Consider the following 20,831-nt stretch of genomic DNA (forward strand, 5'->3'; position numbering starts at 1 on the left):
CATTAGAGAATGGTATATGGTGAGTTATTCTCTACTCTTATTTATTACTCAAGACTCATGAATATGCTCAATGCAAGTGAATAAGCAGTCAAACACAATTAACATTTGAAACTCATTTAATTCATATATATATATATATATATATATATATATATATAAGGAATACAAAACATAAGTAAATAACAATAAATAAGTGTGTAACAGAGTAAAGGTAGACGTCTTTAGGAAATAATAATTCAACCTTAAATCGTTCACATATATACAATACTCAACAGTTGTAATTAACAGTATAATAATTCATAAAAAAAATTATCCGTGCATCGCACGGAAAAACGGGTATAAAACTAGTAGAATAAATAGGTGAGAGAGTCATTTACTGCATTGACTCTATTGATTACAGAAATAATAAGAATTGAGTTTTCCCCCAATCTTTGATTCTCTCTCTCTTTCCTTCTGTTTTCTTGCTTTCTGGAATAATTAATTCCAACAAACTGGTATCGAGAGCTATTGTTCGATCTAAGGGTCCGGACGACGGCGGCGAGGGTTGCGACGGCGAAGAAGGTTGCGCGGTGGCGATAGGGCGGTGCGATTCAAGTTCGCGACGATATCGTCTTCTCCGGCAAACCACACACGGTGGTTGATATCATTCGCCAACACTGATTCTCAATCTTGAAGCCATTCACTTCTCATCTTCTTGCGATGACATCCACAGGGAATTCAGGTTCAGGGTTCTCAGCGAACATCCCAATTCTTGATGGTAAGAATTGGAACAAGTGGAGTGTCAAGATGAAAGCTGTAATGGGGTTTCAAGAAGTTCTGGAAATTGTGGAAGAAGGGTTCACAGCGCCGGCAGAGGGTGCTACTGAAGCTGCGAAAACATTGTACAAAGAGCAAAAGAGGAAAGATTTCAAGGCTATCTGCTTGCTTCATCAAGGAGTGGATGATGCACACTTTGAGAAAATCTCAAGTGCGAAATCCTCGAAAGAAGCCTGGGGAATCTTGGAAAAATGCAATGAGGGAGCGGAACAATTAAAGAAAGTTCGATTGCAGACACTGAGGCGTCAATATGAGTTGATGCAAATGGAGGCTAATGAGAAGATAGCACACTATTGCAATCGGGTAGTGAGCCACACAAATGCAATGAAGGCATGTGGTGAAACTATCACAGATCAATCTAAGATGGAGAAGGTTTTGAGAACCTTAACACAGAAATTCGATCATGTTGTAGTTGCTATTGAGGAATCCAGGAAGCTTGAAACCTTGACAATAGATGATCTTCAAGAATCATTGGAAGCTCATGAGCAAAGGCTCATGGAGAGGACCACTGAGAAGTCTGGTGACCAGGCATTACAAGCACAAACCTTCAAGAAGGGTGGCTATGGAGGAAAGAGTGGTTACAAAGGTCGAGGCAAGGGCAAGGAGTTCTACAAGGGTGGAAGCTCAAAAGGGATTCAAAGCAATTATCAACAAGATGGTGGTGAGAAATCTGACCAAAATCATCAAGACAACATTAAGAAAGGTGGAAACAAGAACTGGCGTGGTACAGGAAAGAAGATTGATAGGAAGAAGCTTAAATGTTTCAATTGTAACAAAATTGGGCATTTTTCGAATGAGTGTAAAGCACCACCACAGCAAGCTGATCACAGAGGTAGTCAACTTGAAGAAGCACACATGGTGAAGGAAGGATCTGAGGTAAGTAGTGATGATCAACCCCTTACTCTCATGATGCTCACCAATGATAGTGATAGAAATATAAAAAGATGGTACTTAGATTCTGGCTGTAGCAATCATATGACTGGAAATAAGGATTGGCTTGTTAATCTTGATTTCACTAGAAAAAGTTCAGTGAGATTTGCTGATGGGAGAATATTACATGCTGAAGGAACTGGTGATGTATGTGTTAGAAGGAAAAATGGTACTAATGCAATCATAGCTGAAGTCTTGTATGTTCCTAAGATGGAGAACAATCTGATAAGTCTAGGACAGTTGGTAGAAAATGGCTTTTCTATTGACATAAAGGACAAGTACCTAGATGTGTATGATAGGAACATGAAGAAGATCATTAGATCTCCTTTATCAAGGAACAGGACTTTCCAGGTTGATGTCAAAGCACTTGAATCCCAGTGTTTATCAGCTTCTGTTTTGACTGAAGACACTTGGCTTTGGCATCTCAGAATGGGCCACTTGAACTTCAAGGATCTTGCACTGCTCAAGACCAAAGGTCTTGTTACAGGATTGCCAACCATTTCTGTTCCTCAGAAGATTTGTGATAGTTGCTTAGTCAGTAAGCAACCACGAAACTCTTTCAGTTCCTATACAACTTCCAAAGCAATGGACATTCTTCACATGGTGTACTCAGATGTGTGTGGTCCTTTTGAAGTACCTTCCTTAGGTGGAGGCAAGTATTTCATCACCTTTATAGATGATTTTAGTAGAAAAATCTGGCTTGATGTGATACAAACCAAGGATGAAGCTTTTACAAGGTTTAAGATCTTCAAGAACTTGGCAGAGAAGCAATCAGGAAAGTTCATGAAGATATTAAGGACTGACGGTGGAGGAGAGTTTACTTCCACAGAGTTTGAGAACTACTGTCTTGAACATGGTATTATACATGAAGTGACTGCGCCCTACACTCCACAACATAATGGAGTGGCAGAAAGAAGGAATAGGACAATTCTTAACATGGTTCGAAGCATGCTCAAAAGTAAGAATCTACCACATTGTTACTGGGGTGAGGCAGCCACAACTGCTGTCTATGTGTTAAACAGATGTCCTACAAAGAGACTCCACCAGAAAGTTCCAGAAGAAGTATGGTCAGGGCATAAACCTTCAGTGAGGCACTTCAGAATTTTTGGTTCACTTGCATATAGGCATATTCCTGACCAGAAGAGGAAGAAACTTGATGACAAAAGTGAGATGTTGATCTTCATAGGCTACAATCCTACTGGTTCATATAAGTTGTACAATCCCCAAACTAAGAAGGTCTTATTCAGCAGGGATGTCTTCTTTGATGAGACTTCCACTTGGCATGAAATGAAAGATAAAGCCTCAAAGCCTAACTCAGTGCATCTAGAGTTAATTGAAGACTCATCTACCGAACCAAACCAAGTCAGAACTCTGGGGGAGAGGTCACCAGTGGTATACACACCACAGTCAGCAAATAATAGGCCTTCAAGGCTTAGAAATTTGCCTCCAAGACTGAGAGATTATCAGCTGTTCTCAGATGACATAATTGGAGAAGATGGTGATATTGTTCAGCATATGGCTCTTCTAGCTGAGAGTGAACCTGTTAGCTTTGATGAAGCAATTACCAATGACATATGGAAGCTTGCAATGAAGGAAGAACTTAGCTCCATAGAAAAGAATAAGACTTGGGAGATTGCTGTTTTGCCACCTGGAAAGATTCCCATTGCAGTTAAATGGGTGTTTAAGGTGAAGCTTAAACCTGATGGAACAATTGCCAAGCACAAAGCTAGACTTGTTGCCAAAGGTTTCATGCAGAAAGAGGGCTTAGACTTCTCAGAAGTCTTTGCTCCTGTGGCCAGACTTGAGACTGTGAGGATCATCATAGCTATTGCTAGCTGGCATAAGTGGAATGTGTCACAACTAGATGTTAAATCTGCTTTCCTAAATGGACCTCTTGAGGAGGAGGTCTATGTGTCACAACCACCTGGTTTTGCAGTCAAAGGTCAAGAGGATAAAGTTCTAAGACTTAAGAAAGCTCTATATGGGCTTAAACAAGCTCCAAGGGCATGGAACAAGAGAATAGATGGTTTCCTTGCTAGCTCTGGATTCAAAAGGTGTACTGTGGACATGGAGTATATGTGAAGTTCCTTGCTGACAACAGTGTACTCTACATATGCTTATATGTAGATGATCTTCTCATAACTGGAAGTAATGTAAGTGAAATTGAGAAGCTGAAGAATTTGCTGAAAGGTGAATTTGAAATGACTGACTTGGGCACTTTATCCTATTTTCTTGGACTGGAAGTAATCCAAACTGACAAAGGTTTATTCATGAGACAGAAGAAGTATATCTCAGAAGTTTTGAAAAGGTTTAACATGTGGGGATGCAATGCTACTGAAACTCCTTCTGAATCTAATTTGAAGCTAGACAAGTGTGAAGATGAACTTGCAGTTGATGGTACTCAGTTCAGAAAAATGGTGGGAAGTCTTAGATACATTTGTCACACAAGACCTGAAATCTCATTCAGTGTAGGTGTGGTTAGCAGGTTCATGAGTGACCCTAGACAGTCACACCTGTTAGCCATCAAGAAGATTATGAGGTATTTGAGAGGTACTCTAGACCTTGGTATTCTATTTCCTCATCAGAAGAGTAATTGCAATCTGAAGCTGGTATCTTATTCAGATTCTGATTGGTGTGGTGACATCATGGACAGAAAGAGTACAATGGGAAACATTTTCCTTCTTGGTGATGCACCAGTGTCCTGGTGTAGTAAGAAACAGCCTGTGGTAGCCTTGTCTACATGTGAAGCTGAATATATTTCAGCTTGTTTTGCTGCTTGCCAAGCAGTTTGGTTATCATCCTTGTTAGAAGAATTGAAGGCTGGTTTTGGAAGTAAGATTGAGCTTCTAGTAGACAACAAATCTGCAATAGATTTGGCTAAAAATCCTGTGTCACACGGCAGGAGCAAACATATAGAAACCAAATTTCATTACTTGAGACAGCAAGTAGATTCTGGAAAGATCAAGATTGAGTACTGTCCAACTGATTCACAACTTGCTGATATACTAACCAAGGGACTGAAGATTGAAAAGTTCAAAGAGATGAGAAGACTTATTGGAGTTACAAGCCTGACTGAATTGAAGACATAGGAGTTTTTTTTTACACAATTATAATGTGGTTTTTTGTTTCCTATGTTCTATTTTTGGTCGATTTGGGTTTTGATAGTCTTCTCATGGTAATTGCATTATGGGGAGTATTAAATGTAATGCAATTAAAGTGTGATTAGAAATAACTACTGTCTAAATGGTTAGTAGGGTTAATTACCCTTGATTGGCTGTAATAGAATAAATAGGTGAGAGAGTCATTTACTGCATTGACTCTATTGATTACAGAAATAATAAGAATTGAGTTTTCCCCCAATCTTTGATTCTCTCTCTCTTTCCTTCTGTTTTCTTGCTTTCTGGAATAATTAATTCCAACAAAAAAAGCTCTAGAGCATAGAGTTCCTGGTATCACTGTCACAGTGAATCCTAAAAAGTTATGCTCTGTGTTAATGTATTGTTTGATAATCAATATTTATATCCACCTAAGAAATCAAATGTAATATTTGAGGCATCATTTTGCATTTTCGATGAGACTAGACCTTTAAAATATTTTTTAAATTTAAAGGAGGGTTTCTTTGAAATCCGCCAAGAAGGAGGCGAGAGGTTCATCAGCCTCTTGGTAAATCCTATGATCTTATCTTATAAATTTTCAAGATTGAACATCGGAGGTTATCATGTTAAATTACCAACCATCAAACAGTTTTCCATTTTTACAAGTAAGCAATTTCTGAGTGTGTTTGAAAACAGTCCCTGATTTTAATGTTGTGATTTGAGAACAACTTCAAAGAAAGTCATGCTTTCCTGGAGTTATCATAGAGACATGGAAGGATGCAAAAACTGAAAAGTGATTGGTCTATGGCATGACTTTTGTTAGGGCTGTTGTAATTCTTCAGCCAGCACTATTTTGATAAGCTGTGTTGATGTTATTTGACGAGGACTGGTCCAAATCAATTTTTAATTTCTTAGTGCTGACCTTGAGAGCAGTTGAACGTGAAACAATAGTAGCATCAAGTGTACAAATTATTTTGGGACTCAGTCATTCAAGGGTCATTTATTCTAGGTAAGTTCTTCTTTACTATGTGAAATGCATATACATATTCCATAGTAAAGTTATATGAACATCTAAGTTAAAAACCTCTTCTTGGCTCATATTGTTAACCATTATTGATCAAATTCTCTTTGCAGGTAGGACATTGCGTTGAAGAAGTAGAAGAGGTGAAGGCATCTATTCCAGAGTCTGCCCCGGAAAAGCATAAGTGGGTAGAGGAATGTGCCTTGGTGAAAAAGTAGGAGCTTGAAGCTGCTAAGAAGAAAAGAGCTGAGAGCTGTAAGCTGGCCACAACAAGGTTAAGCAGTATGCCAAGGAGTGCAATGAGCAGAAAAAGTAATTGATTCGATTGAAATGTAAGGGAAAGTTGAAAAGTTGATTTTATGTTGATCCTGATGCTAAGCTCTTATTTATTATTCGCATCCATGGGATTAATCCCCTGCATCCTAAGACAAGGAGGATCTTGCAACTGTTGAGATTGAGACAGATTTTTAATGGTGTATTTCTTAAAGTTAGCAAATCAACAATGAACATGTTGCGAAGTTGAGCCCAAATCTGTAGAGTGCAAGTATGGAAAGTATAACTATCTCTGTTATTGTTTCACCTTCAAGCAGAGAACTGCCCTGATTGATAACTCTGTTATTGGGGAGGCTCTGGGTAAGTATGGAATTATGAGACCTTATCCATGGGATCCTCACTGTTGGGCTAGGCAAACAACCTTCCTTTGGCCATTTAAGGTCAAGGTTCCTTTGGGATGATTGAAGAAGGAGAGGAGCTGCTATGTTGAAGAAGGTGATGCCATAATCAGGGGGAATTATGTCAATGAGCTAACCAGTGCATGAATTAAGCAGTGACAATGTTCAGTGATTAGTTAAGGCTAATCAATCTTTCATAGGTTTTAGAACAAGATCATGCATTTTCATATTTGAAATTTTGGGAATAGCAGTGTAAAACTTAGTGGTTACATATTATGACTTCATATTATGTTTCCCCATTTATTTTCTTTTATTTCAGAAAAATCATCACAGCAATCATTATTCTCAATGCTCTAGATGCAAAAAAAAAAATGTTACTTAACATAACCCTCAATCGAGGATTTCAGTAAAAAAAAAACCCTGCAAATTTCTGTTTTTCTATATCTGAAATTTATTTTATTCTTTTCATTCATAATTATTTTTTAATAAACATAGCAAAAATAGCACAGATTTTTAACGAATTCACGTGATAAACAAAAATGAATACAAAAGATAAAATAAAAAATAGCAACAAAAAAACAAAAACAAACATACACTACCAAAAAAATTCTTACAAACTTATGATTTCTTATATCTAAAATAAATTTTGTTCTTTCAAATTTTTTTTTGGTACATCGGAATTTTTTTTGTTCTTTTAATCAGTAAAATATCTTTAAATTAATAACACACAAAACAAAATAAATATCCCCGTGCATCGCACGGGTCAAAAGTACTAGTTTTTTATAAGACAAGTGTCATTCTTCAGAGATAATCCTCTTTGAGTGAGGAATATCTACATCATAGTGTGACTAACTTTTTCAACTGGAGTGTTCTCAATTCACAAGACTCGAACTCAAAACCTTAATAAGGGGAATCAAGCTTTATCATATTAATCCTTATTTCATAGATAATAAACCAATTTATTTCAAATTCATCTAACATAAAATTGAGTCATTTAATTTAATTTTCAAAATCAAGTTGTGTTTAATTCATCTAGACTACAATATGTTAGAACCTAAACTTTAAAAGAAGTGAGGGGAAAAAATAATTTCCCAATAGAGACACAAATCTATACCAAACCCCTTGTGTTCGTGTCCGAGCCTCTGGGGAGGAGAGCCTTGAGTGCTTGACACAAAATCGATTGTCATTGTCATATGATCACGAGGTTAGTGATAGGCAATTTTTAAAAAATAAAATATATCACGAGTTGCTTTCAAAGGCACAAGACAGCGTGTAATGTGTGTCGTTTCAGGCTATTGACAGTATCTTTTGTGACACGCGTCTTTAAATCTTAGAATTAGTGGTCAGATAAATAGTACTGATCGACATTCGTATATTTGGACCCATAATAATGGCAATTTTTCAATATGTCTATTATTACCCGCTAGATTATGGTGGAGTATAAGGTGCAATAGAGGGTGGATCTTGCACCCGTGCCTTATGGGTGAGGGCTTATGAGCTTACGCCATCAGTCTAAGGGGGAATTGGTTACCGCATTTCACTGTTAAAAGATAAATTTGATATATTTGTAATTAAATGAGTAAATGACAAGAAAGTTCATTCATTTATGGTTCCTTGCACAGCTGCACCGTCCCTGCAATCACAAACCCACTTTCACTTTCTTCTTCTTTGTTCCATCATCCTCTTATCCTTTTAATCACCAAATCAAGTTTTGATCTCACTTTTTCAGATCCATTTCATTTTATAGAGTGACCACCACACACATACGCTCTCTCTCTCCCTCTTCCATTCCGTCATCTTCTTCATAGGATGAGAGGAAGGTGGAGGAGGTTGGCGGAGCGACGACGACCAAGAGATTGGTGGCTTTGGGATCGGCCTGCACACCCAGGTTGGGGTTCCAGATTGTTGATTTCGTGAGTCTTGAAACTTGAGTTCCACGGTGGTTGCCGTTGAAGAGGACGGTTTGCGGCGGAAGAGCACCGGTACGGAGGAGAGAGGGAACCATTCTTGCCTACAACAGATTCATGGGTGAGGGAGAGGTAGAGAGAGAATAGAGAATATAAAAGGGTAATTTTGTAAACTTTATTTTTGATTTTTTTTATCTACCAGTCACCTTTACCCACAATTATAGGCCCAAAATGTCTGTACACGACGCTCTCCTAGAGTGCGTTCGAAGGAGGTATTTTTGAGATTCTAGAATTTCCTTGGATTTGAATAGATGAGGGGTCTGAATAACAATTCCCTTTAAATAATATGCTTATAAGGTGAAATTTGAGTAGTGAAGATGAAGCCGCTCATCCATTGATAACCACAACACAATTTCCCATACATAAGAACTGTGTTCAAATGTTGATACAATGCACCCTTATTTTACTTGATAGTTATAAGCACACAACTGAAAGTGAAATGAAAAGAAGACAATGGCACGAACAATGAGTCAAACTAGGATAGAAGGGTGCGCAATTAACACCATCACCACATCTAAAAGCAGATAAGTTAGACATAACCCTTGTTTTTCAAACATTCCACTGCATCCTTGATAATTTGTTCAGCAGGTGTGAAGTTTATACCTAAATCAATCAGCTTCTTGGATGCATTATTTGCTCTCAACAACTCTGGTTGGGTATCCTTTGTCACCCTATAAGCAAAAGAAAAATAAATATGTTTTTATTATATATTTCAAATTACATATTAATTTTATTATCAAAAAATGTACTAATTGTTCAAGTGTTATGTGCAATTGTGTAGTAGAATACTCACCTAACCACATTATATTCAGGGTATAAGTCAGCAACCATTGCCACAAAATCACTATAGTGACGAATAGCTTCCACACATAAGTGCCTTCCAGCTGCCTTCTTGTTCTCAAATGCCAAAATATGGGCCAAGGCAATATCTTTAAAGTGAGCCATTCCCATAAAGAAGTCCTCGTATGTCTCTTTATCACCTGTAACAATGTCCAACAAAAAATGAGAAAATATGTAAAGAAATGCATCATAGACAGAGAATAAAAAATAAATTGAGAAAAAGTTAACAAATATATTTGTTTTCGAATTGCGTTCGAGGGTGACCCTCACTATAATGTTATTCCCATGTGATTTTGAGGTCAACATTTCGAGTCTTATGCAAAATAAAAGGTAGGATTATTTATATTATATCCATAAAGTGGGTCTGCCCCTTCCGGGAACTCACACATAACACGAGCTTAGTAGTGCTAAGTTTTCCTTTTTAAAGGTTACGAATAACATTTGATATTTTTTGATTAATGACAACAAGATTTAGGTGGGTTTGGTTCTAGTAACCACCACCGGTTAGAGTATGCTTCCGATATCATAGGTCGCTTATAAAAGTATTTACAATTTGTTCACCAACATAACTCTCACGTCAGATAGTGAGATAATTAGTCATTATTTTCAAAGGGAATATTTTTTTTTGGTCAATCAAAGTTGGAATTAATAACAAAAGGCCCAAAGGCCGAGCCCACGAGGGAAATACAAAGCTGCCACACTCCAATACAAAACTCCACCAACAAAAAGCCCACAAAGGGGAGGAACAAGAAGCTGGGACACGTTAGCCAGCAAGGAAAACACACTCCACTCGGTATAGGGATGCTAATGGGTAGGGTCTGGGTAGGGTACTATAGTACCCATCCCCGTACCCGCGTTTTCAAAAGATACTCGTACCCGTCCTCATACCCGCGTGGGTAGCAATTTGAATGTCCGTCCCCGTACCCTCTTGGTACCTATATGCCCGTACCCGTGCCCATTACCCACAATTTAATTAACGAAAATATAATTTTCATTTTCCAAAAGAAAATAATATATGACTACTATTATAAAATAAATGACATTAATTAAAAATACAAAAGATTATCCAAATATTTAATAAGTAAAATCATTCATTTTTAAAAGAGTAACTTAGAAACTTATAACTTTAATTTAGTTTGTTGATATATATATTTCAAAGTGTGTATATATAATAAAAATAATTAATAAAGTGTGTGTGGGTATGGGCGGGTTGGGTACTATACTACAGGGTTGGGTACTATACTACCCATACCCGCACCCGTACCCACTAACTTTTGTGGGTAATTACCCATACCCAACCCCATACCTATCTAGCGGGTTTTTACCCTACCCATTGTGGGTATTTTGAGCGGGTACCCAATGGGTCCGAGCCCCATTGCCATCCCTAACTCGGTAACTACAAGGAAAGCACGTGGTCCCTCTTAACTAATAAAAACAAAAGGCACATGGGGAGCTGCAGAGACTTGAATTACTTCAACCACTTTCCAAAGAATCAAGCGGCAATAATGCTAGTGGAGAAGTACTAGTGGAATGGTCTTATCTCTCCCAAAAGAACCAATTGACAACCAAGCAAAGTGAGGCCATATTTGCACTCTTCCTTCAACCATATTCGACCAAAAAAAAAAAATAGAGAAGATAAGTTTTCCAAAGACTAGTGGGAAAAACGGGTTCATTTATTGTACACAAAGAAATACTTGTGCAAAGTTACACAAACCTAGGTTGACGTGTTATATCAAGTTACAACAAGTTAAATCATTTTTTTTTAAGAATAAATAAATTATTGTAAGAAAATCACATCTCCTTAATCTCTAATCTTTAATATTATCACCTACTTACTTTAACAATAAAATTCAGAAAAGAAAATGTATTCAATTATTCATCATCAACCCTCTTTTTTTTTTATTTGAAATAGAAATTGATTGAACGAACTAGGGGTGAGCAGAAATTTCGAACCCGACCGAACCCGCTCTACCCGTTTCAAAAATCACGTCCGCGGTCGGGTCGGGCCACGGGTACAGGCGAAATTGGCTGGCGGTTACGTGCGGCTACAGTCGGTCGGAATCGGTGGGAATTTTGGATTCCGTCGATACCCGACCCGAACCGACATAGCACTGCAGATATGATTATCAGTATAGTAGGACCATCTGAAAGACTGAAATCTCGTGAGGAGGCTCCCTAGCCACTCAAACTCTGAGTATCTGACATTTCAATTACCCTCTCTCTCTCTCTGAAATTTAACCCTAGAATATAAGCCAATTCAATTCACTCTCCCTCCATCGTTACCCTAGCTCGCCGCTGCTGCGCTGCATGTCTTCGTCCCTCTCCCTCCATCGTTCATCCACTCTCCTCTCTGGTAAGACATCTTCTCAGCTCTCACCATTGTTCTCACTTCTCTAATTCTCCTCTCTCCATCTTCTTTCTCACTGAAATATGCTTGAAATTGAAACCCGTCCCCTTGTTCCTACTGAAATTTGTTTCTATAATATGTTAATATTTGTATGGTTCATGTGATTAGGAGGGTAACCGAAGCAAGGGCTAAGGATATCATCTTTTGACTGAAGACTTCATACTTCTGAGTTCTGAGAGCACTTTGTCTGGTATTTTTTAAGATCCTTATTTCATATTTTTATTGGGTATTCTTTGTACTGTAGGTTTTATTTTGGCTGTGATAATAAGTGTTTTGTTTGTGATAATGACAATGTGAGTTTGCTTTGGTGCTCCATGAATTTGTGAAATTTGATGGCTAATTTGATGGCATGTATTTTGTTCAAAAGCTAATTTTGTGTCATGTATTCTGTAATTTATTCTTCAGCTTCTAGTTTTACAATCATTAAATATTAAAGTCATTCATTTACTTTGATTTCTTCTTTGTCATAGAAATGAAGAAATCTAGGCAGCGTTTGACGGCACCAATGCCTTTACCAACTGAAACCGACAATCCCCCAACTGCTACACAGCCATCCAATGCCACCCCAGCTGAAGGAGGTGCTTCTGGTGGAGATCAGCCTTCTACTCAACAGAAGAAAACATTTACTGCTGAAGCTACGATAACTGATCCCGCTCCTAAAAGTAAAAAGAAGCGAAGACAAAATGCTAGTGGCTCTCGGAAGTCTTCTTCTATATGGGATCACTTCACCCATGTACCTGATATTGAGGTTGATGAGACGACTGCAGCTTGTAATTATTGTGGTAAGAGGTATTTAGCTGATTCTAAGCTTCATGGTACATCAAACTTGTGGGCTCATTTGAAAGTTTGTGTTAAGTATGCATATGCAATCAGTCATGATTCTAGCCAAACAGTCCTTGCATTTACCCCTGGTATGACTGGTGAGTTGACAGCTGCAAGCCTTAGATATGATGCGGAAACATGTAGGAAAGCTGTGGCCATGTTTGTCATCTTAGATGAACACCCTTTTAGTGTAGTTGAGGGTATTGGTTTCAAATTACTCATTAACAAAATTCAGCCCCAAATGACTGTCCCTTCTAGATTTACTGTGACTAGGGATTGTTACCAACTCTACCTTGATGAAAAAGTGAGGTTGAGAGGTTTTTTTAAATATAATTGCAATAGGGTGACACTCACAACTGATTGCTGGACATCAATCCAAAACCTCAGTTATCTAACTCTCACTGCACATTTTATAGATAATGACTGGAGGTATCAAAAAAGAATTATAAGTTTTTCTGTTGTCCCGAACCATAAAGGTGAAACCATAGGTAGACATGTGGAAGAGATTTTGAGGGAATGGGGGTTGAGGAATGTTTTTACTCTCACAGTTGATAATGCATCATCCAATGATAAGGCTATAGAACATTTGATAAAGAGAGTGAGGACTATGGGTGGTTTGGTGTTAGATGGAGAGTTTTTTCACATGAGATGTTGTGCCCATATCCTCAACCTTGTTGTCAATGATGGTTTGAAGGACTTGAATAAGTCCATTAATAATATTCGCAATGCTGTTAGGTTTGTGAGGTCCTCACCCAATAGACTTGCCAAATTCAAAGAGTGCATTGAGTTTTCAAATATAACTTCCAAGAAATTAGTATGTCTTGATGTTCCTACTAGATGGAACTCGACATATATGATGTTGGATGCAGCTGAAAGGTTTCAGCCAGCATTTGAGAAGATGGAATTTGAGGAGTTGAGTTATGTCGAATACTTTGGGATTGTTGGGCCACCTACTGCTGAGGACTGGGAGAGTTCAAGGGTGTTTGTAAAATTTTTAAAGATTTTTTATGATGCTACCAAAATCTTTTCAGCATCAACACATGTGAGCATGCATTCTGCATTTCATCAATTGGCTTTGATCCACATGGAGCTGAAAAAGTGTTGTAACAGTTCAAACTCTTCTTTGAGAAAAATGGGTGTGGAGATGAAGCTGAAATATGATAAGTATTGGGGTAATATTAAGTCAATTAATAAACTCCTTTACTTTGGTGTAATTTTTGACCCTCGATACAAGTTCAGTTATGTCGAATGGTCTTTTCTACAAATGTATGGTGAAAATCCAACATTCCTAAATGAAATGTCAACTAGTGTGAAGGATGATCTTACTAGAATGTACAACTGGTATGCTTCAGCCCATGAGGAACGGAACAGATCTGTGCAATCATCTCATGACCCTTTGGAGGGGAGTGGACAAGGTGCATCATCTACTCCGGTTGAATGTTCATCATTTTTAGAACGGGCAGATGCTTTTAAGAAGCATTTAAAGGAGAAAAGTTCAATTGACAGAAAAACTGAGCTTGAGACATACTTAACTGAAGCTAATGTTGAAGGAAATGACAAATTTGACTTGCTACTATGGTGGAAGCAAAATTCTGGTAGGTTCCCTATACTTTCTTCCATGGTGCGAGATGTCCTTGCAACCCCTGTTTCAACCGTGGCATCGGAGAGTGCATTTAGCACTGGTGGTAGGGTGTTGGAGCCCTTTAGAAGCTCCCTTAGCCCAAAAATTGCTGAGGGTCTGATTTGTGCCCAGAACTGGTTGAAGCCTTCTCTTTACCAATTCAAAGATCAAGACCTTGATGAGGAGTGGGAGCTTAATGATGAGATTGTGGCAGGTATTGTTGTTTTGTTCTCTTTTATTATGTGTTATACTATTGTTTTTTTTTTATAAATTTTAATCTATTCTTTCACTTCCTTTTCATATGACCAAGAATTACAAGCAGCAGCAAGTTCTATGACCCCAGGTGGATCAGCTTCAGCAGCTGGAACATCCTCTCAGCCAATGAATATTGGCTGAAAGCGCAACTTAAAAGTGTACAATTTCCCTTGAACTTTTTAATCTTTCCTTTAAGTACTCAAGTTAGCCAATTCTGATGTGCTTATTTATTTTATGTATCTGTTACAGGTGCCTGACTTTTTTGGAGTCATTTGCAGGTCAAATGACTCACTATAATATTATATAATATATGTAGGTTATTTTGCAAGCATTGTAGAAGGTTGTAATGAACCTGTTTTTTGGGAGGTTTGTACCACATGTCAAACTGTTTTGAATTCATTATTTGTTTTATCAAGTTTTTTCCGTTCACCTATGCTTTTCCAATTACTTCCAGGTTGAATCACCTATGTTGAACATGATTTTTTTGGTGGGGCAGCAGCAAGGACTCTTAAGGATGTGCACTAAATTAATCACAACATGTTGGTAATTACTTTCTTCCTTTTGTAATAACTAAATGTGTGTTTCCTTTGCTTTTAATTGTTATGTTTATTTCTGATTACAATATTTTATGATTGCATTATTAGCTTTTTGAAAGACTTGTTGGGACACTTGGATAGAGGATGAATCTGATTGCTGATGAGATGATAAAGAAGCTTATGAAGGACATGGAAAACATTTCTTCATTCCTTGTTGGGTAATGAAAAAAATTGCTTTCTTTTAGTATAAGTGTATGCAATGCATACATGATTTGGATTAATAATTTTCTTTTGTGTGGTGAATGGTGATTATAGAACTTAATTATCGTTGCTCTCCTATAATATCTTTTAATCCATTTAGCTTACTCAATCTTGCAGGATTTGGTTGGGTTCTTGTGTGTGCTGATCATAGACATGCTGAAGAGGGAATCCTACATGATTTTATTTTCAGTTTTCATTCTTTATGGATATTTCAAGTCTAAAGTCTTGTAATATGATTTAAAATCTAAACTTTCGTAGTAGACACAATGTTGTTAATGCCTTAATGCTCTGCTACTTGTGGCTTACTCGAAGACCCTTTTAGTGTGATTCAAGACTCAAGTTTTAGTTGTAATTTGGCAGTTAAGATACAATCCAATTTAAGTTTATGTGAATGTTATTATTGACTATGGTTATTGAGCTTTTAAGTTCTAATAGAACCAATTTGTGATGTGTTTTACTTGGCTGGTAAAATTGATCAATAGGTTATTATTGATTTATTGGCCATTTGGCGTCTTAATTAGCTTTGTGATGTTTTATTGATGTTAGGCTTATTGTTGGTGGGCTTATTTTGACCCACGTTTTATAAAAAAAAATCTCATTTTTCCTTCAAAAAAAAAAACTGGCCAAAAAAAGTCCAACCCAGTTAAGGCCCAAACCGTCCAAACCGAACCAACTAAACCGCCTAACCGTTATAAACCGACCCGACCAAACCGATTTGGCCCACGGTCGAAATCGGTCCAAATTTTAAGCTGTTCGGTTCTTGGCGGTTGGGTTAGATTGGACCCGAACCCGACCGAACCCGACCGTTGCTCACCCCTAGAACGAACGGTACCAACAAGGAGGTGACTCAGAGCTTATTCAATTTCTACTCCCAAGTCTAGAAAAAGAAACAGCATGACAATGAAACTCATCTCCAATGGAAATTTGGAATAGTTTAGCTTTTCCATCCGTGAAACACATTAACACACATAGATGTAGGGAGTTTGCTGTTAGCGAGAGGCACAGAAAAATGGAGCAAGAAAACCTCTTAGAAGAGAATCGAACCAACAGTCCCTGAACCACCATGAGCCACCGCGCCGCTGAGGTCTATCATCTCCCCGCCGTTGCCAACAACAGCCCCACTATCCCCTCCATTTGCAGGTTCAATTTTTATTATCTCTTATTTCTGGATTTTGGGTCAAGTTCATGGCTCCCAACCAAAATAGCAGCAGCGAAGGAAAGGGAAGGAGCTTCGATTCACCGTTGGAGCTGCGGTTGGGCTTGAGCAAGGAGGAACGACGGCGTGCCACGGGCTCGGGTTGGTGGTGGTGTGGTATGGGTTATTGGGGTTCCAATCTGGGTTTTCGTGCATAATGAAGATGAAGAGTGAAATGAATTTCTGGGGTTAAGATGAAGGAAGAAGATTAAGGATGGTGATGGCAGATTTAGACTTTTTCTTTAATTTTTTATTTTAACCCCATTTTAAATTAATATAGGTTTGTGTAACTTTGCACAAGCATTTTTTTGTGTACGGTAAATGAACCCACCCGGGAAAAACAAAGAAAAAATCAATCCAATGTCATGCGAATCTGGGAGTGGTCCCCTCTTTGATAAAAGCCAAGAAGCATCACATGGGCAGCCGATAGAAAATATGTATTGTCCCCATCACTTTCTCTAAGTTCCACACACCAATAATGCAAATGGAGCTGTATTGTAAATGCTCTCAACTACCAAGCACCAGACCATCAAAGAAGGAGAGAGAGGGCAAAGAGATGCTAATGATTTTAGCCCATTTACCTTTGAGAACGCCAGCAAGCACAGCCATGCTGGAATTGATTCGTGGGGAAATAAGAGAGCCCAAGGCAGTGCCAGGATTTATCATCACCACATCGAAGCCTGTTTCCTTTGCAAATTCCCAGCCTGCTTTTTCAGCTAGTGTTTTCGCAATGGGATAGTATAACTGGCCCAACAAAATAATAATGGTTCAAATCAACTAGACCCACCATGTTTATCCAAAACAAAAAAGTATAACCACTAACAACAAAAGAATATATATGACCCACTTAAATTAGCTTGGACGGTTGAAAACAATGTTCTTCCAAGAAAAAACAATTTAGATAACTTCAATTTCAGTCTGTGACTAATAACTTCTCCACGTGTTACAAAGAAATGGAAATTCAGGCATTTATTTTAAAGAAATGGAACTACAATAATTCAGCTGTTGAATAAGACAGGCACGGTAATGAATGGTTGATGAAGTTTTTTAAATTTTTTCCCTTTCAACACTAATATATAAAACACATCAAGACACTTACTTTGCAGCAACTTTATTAGACTGCCCCAAAATGAAAAAATTGATAAAACATAAATTGCAGACCACCGTCACAAACATAAGTGCCGCAAGTAGTTTACAATGTAACCTGATTATGAATTTTTTTTAGTCTATTTCATTTTATTAATTGTTTCTTTAATTGACAATTAAAAATATTGGGTTGAATATGATTTTAATCTATTAAATAGAGGTGAATTTGATTTAAACCTCTAAAAAATATTTATAGCTTTTGTCCCAACAATAGTAAAATACGTGAAATTGATCATTATTGTTCATTTTAATGTTCCAAAAAAATTATTATTGTTCATTTTATTACAGTTTTTATGTATTAGTTCTAATTTTAACCGTCACAAAATACATTAATGACGGTTTAAACTACTATAAAAAGCACTTAACTTTTTAAGAACTAAGTTAATCTAATTTTTTAAAGGATCAAATAAAATTTAACTTTTAGATGGAAAAAAATTATTTGACTCAGAAATATCACAGTGAAATTATGCTTGTACTGAAAAGAACAGAGAAAAAGACAAAGAAAATCGTTAAAAAGAGAAATAAATTTTCATCTATCTAGGGGTAAGAACTAAGAATATCTCATGAGCAGGATATTGTCAATTAATTAAAAACACATTAAAAAAAGAAAAGGAAAAAAAAAAACTCACCCCCTTTTCCTTGCAGTATTCAAGATCCGTCCAACAGTCCTCTCCCTTGATCTTATCAGCTGGCCAATTCGGACTCGGCGTGATGGCGGAGATAGACGACGTCGCCACCACCCGCTCCGCCCCTGCTTCCTTCGCCGCCTTCAGAACATTTACTGTCCCTTTTATTGCCGGTTCCAATATTTGTTTCTGCACGTGCACACCCACATGTCTCAATTTCTATCCTTTTACTTTATTTTTTCACACTCAATTTCTTATTTTCTTTATTTTTTCTCGTATCAATTAGTTTTTCTAGTGACCATGAAATTGGTACTCATAAATGTTTGATGACATCAGCAAGTTCGTCTTTGAACTTAAAACATGTCTGTTGACCATTTTTAATTGTGTACGATGTCGGTCAAACTAGTTTTTTTAAGATAAGAATTTCGGTTAAATTAGTGACTTATCTGATCATGAAAACTAACTTGATCTACATTACTGCGCAACAATGACCAACATTTTCATAGACCAATTTCCCACTACAGTCAAGTTTTTTCATGGGATGAAAATTAATTTTTTTAACCTCTGGATCTGTGACTTCGCCAATGACATTAGGACAGGCAAGGTGTATGACGCCATTACAACCCTTCACGGTGGTAGCGATGGAGTTGGTGTCAAGAAGGTCCATCTCGAAGAGGCGGAGACGGCCCTTAGCTCCTTCCATTGCCTCCAGATGTTTGGTCTCTTTTTCATCCTCTGCAACACGTCACAACATTATCTCCACAAAGTTAATTGATAAATTTATGCTAATGCTGATTTTTATTGTTATTTTTAATGTTATAGTCAATGTTTCCCTTATAATTTATAGAGATTAATTTCTATGCACCGACGGTGTAAATAAGTTTTACACCATCATTTAATCACATTCCTCCATTTTGTTAGCTCACAATTAATTTTGAATTTAATAATATCTAAAATAGAAAATGGAAGGTTGTGATTGAATGATGGTGTAAAACTTTTACACAGTAAATTAATCTCTAATTTATATATTATCATCCTACCCTTGAATTTCAACTGCATGTTGTTACAAGGGAGTGAGAACAGAGAACTTACATCCCAATCCCATGTAATTAGGACAAAAAGAAGAGAAGAGAATTATCTTCCTTTTATACCATATGCATGAAAATGGGGTGTGAGAAAAATGCTTTGAATGAAAGTCTCTTGTTTATGTAAGAAAGAAGTAAGGCGTTTGATTGTTACTGAGATCTTGGACGGTGGCGTGGACGGTGTAGCCACGGTCGAGGAGGAGCTTAACCACCCATGATCCGATGGCGCCGCTAGCTCCAGTGACACAAAGCACCTTGGACATGGCCTTGCTTGGTGAGTTCGGTGATCAGACTATTTTTGGCTAGTGAAGATATGGATTTCAACTATGGTGGTGAATGGTTGTGCACTTGTGCTTAAGGACCTGGTATATATAGAGATTGACGAAGGATGGTAAAGAGGTCAATAAATAAACTTTAATTCACAAACTTCCAAGGAAGTGAAAAAAAGGAGATATCTTGTCTTGTATCCTTAATTTCTAAATCCTGGTTACTGTTGACGGGCCCTTTTTTTTTTGGGACAAGTTGTTTTTTCCATTGTTCTCACACCACACAATTGCATCATCTCCTATCCTTCACAGTCGACTCTCGCTTGCTGTGCCCTCCGTCATCCTTCGGAATACAATAGAAGTTTTCCTATCCTGCTGCACCTTGGTCTCTATATGTAGTGGTTTGATGTGTTGTTTTTTAATGTGTGGAGTTTGACAAGTTATCACTACTGAGATTGGTTCTTTTGTAACTAGCTTAATTTCTTGAACCTGCTTCACTCACAGGAAGCAAAATACCAACGTCATATAATACATATGATATGGAGCAGTTTGTTCTGCGGTTTTATAATTCATTTATCTGGTTTTATAATTCATTTAATTTTATATGTTAGATGAAACCAGTTGCTCAATCAAAGCTTTATATGTTAGACCTGATGTAGTTCATTGTTTTTAGTTTGTTATTGAGAAGTAGAGAACATGAGATTATCTTGGAAAGACTGTCCAAGTTCTAATCATTCTGATTTATCTTTTTGAAGGTGTTTGTAATTGTAGTTGGTGCCTTGGTTTTTATTGATTTATCTTCTCCGATTTATCTTCTCTGCTGAGATATAGGAATTGTTTCTTTCTAAGCATGACTAGATATGGAGAGCTACTGGCAGATTATCAGTGATTGCATATTACTTACTTTCAAAAGAAAACAAAATGTACCAAATGAGTCAAGAATTCTGTTAGTCCTCTGCTCCAGCCTTCAAGTTTAGAGAGGTTAAAAAGAAAGAACCTAATTTGGGTATGGAATACACATGCTACATATTTTGTTTAGCCTCAAATAGTTACTAAGGTAGGACTGAGCAAGGTTTGAGGTCTTCAATTTGTTAGAATAAAGTAATAAAATAAAAGAGAGAATTTGGAAAGGTAGACAAAATTATGGAGAGTGCTTTTTTAGAGTGCTTTTCCTTATATTTTGGAAGAGGACCCATATCTCCTTATAGTCATTGTTAATTTGTTATCTTAATATTCTGCAGATGATACATTTTATAACCATGACGTGAGGT

The 20,831-nt window shown here is 37.3% G+C and overlaps 1 protein-coding gene and 2 long non-coding RNA genes across 3 annotated transcripts; 2 read left to right on the plus strand and 1 right to left on the minus strand.

The window, feature by feature from the left end:
• Nucleotides 1-8,812: 8,812 nt before the first annotated feature.
• Nucleotides 8,813-19,711, minus strand: LOC130716787 (phenylacetaldehyde reductase-like). Its single transcript, XM_057566795.1, has 6 exons — nucleotides 19,449-19,711; nucleotides 18,772-18,944; nucleotides 18,213-18,398; nucleotides 17,019-17,181; nucleotides 9,294-9,480; nucleotides 8,813-9,171 (listed from the first exon to the last, which is right to left on the minus strand). The coding sequence occupies exons 1-6, from the start codon at nucleotides 19,555-19,557 to the stop codon at nucleotides 9,030-9,032; spliced, it is 960 nt and encodes a 319-aa protein (XP_057422778.1). The 5' UTR covers nucleotides 19,558-19,711; the 3' UTR covers nucleotides 8,813-9,029.
• Nucleotides 11,566-12,333, plus strand: LOC130716792 (uncharacterized). The gene is made up of 3 exons (XR_009012157.1): nucleotides 11,566-11,693; nucleotides 11,856-11,937; nucleotides 12,218-12,333. It is a non-coding gene; the product is annotated as an uncharacterized LOC130716792 (long non-coding RNA).
• LOC130716791 (uncharacterized) lies at nucleotides 14,703-15,529 on the plus strand. The gene is made up of 4 exons (XR_009012156.1): nucleotides 14,703-14,811; nucleotides 14,900-14,988; nucleotides 15,090-15,199; nucleotides 15,360-15,529. It is a non-coding gene; the product is annotated as an uncharacterized LOC130716791 (long non-coding RNA).
• Nucleotides 19,712-20,831: the final 1,120 nt, after the last annotated feature.

The sequence above is a fragment of the Lotus japonicus genome, chromosome 5 (genome assembly GCF_012489685.1).
Source record: "Lotus japonicus ecotype B-129 chromosome 5, LjGifu_v1.2".
NCBI classification, from domain to species: domain Eukaryota; kingdom Viridiplantae; phylum Streptophyta; class Magnoliopsida; order Fabales; family Fabaceae; genus Lotus; species Lotus japonicus.

Excerpts from the sequence above, each read along its gene's own strand:
- LOC130716787 (XM_057566795.1), bottom strand. The coding sequence starts at position 19,557 with ATGTCCAAGGTGCTTTGTGTCACTGGAGCTAGCGGCGCCATCGGATCA. Across the intron at positions 18,945-19,448 it reads CGCCACCGTCCAAGATCTCA|AGGATGAAAAAGAGACCAAA; the intron begins GTAACAATCAAA and ends GACGTGTTGCAG. Across the intron at positions 9,481-17,018 it reads GCTTGCTGGCGTTCTCAAAG|GTGATAAAGAGACATACGAG; the intron begins GTAAATGGGCTA and ends ACATTGTTACAG.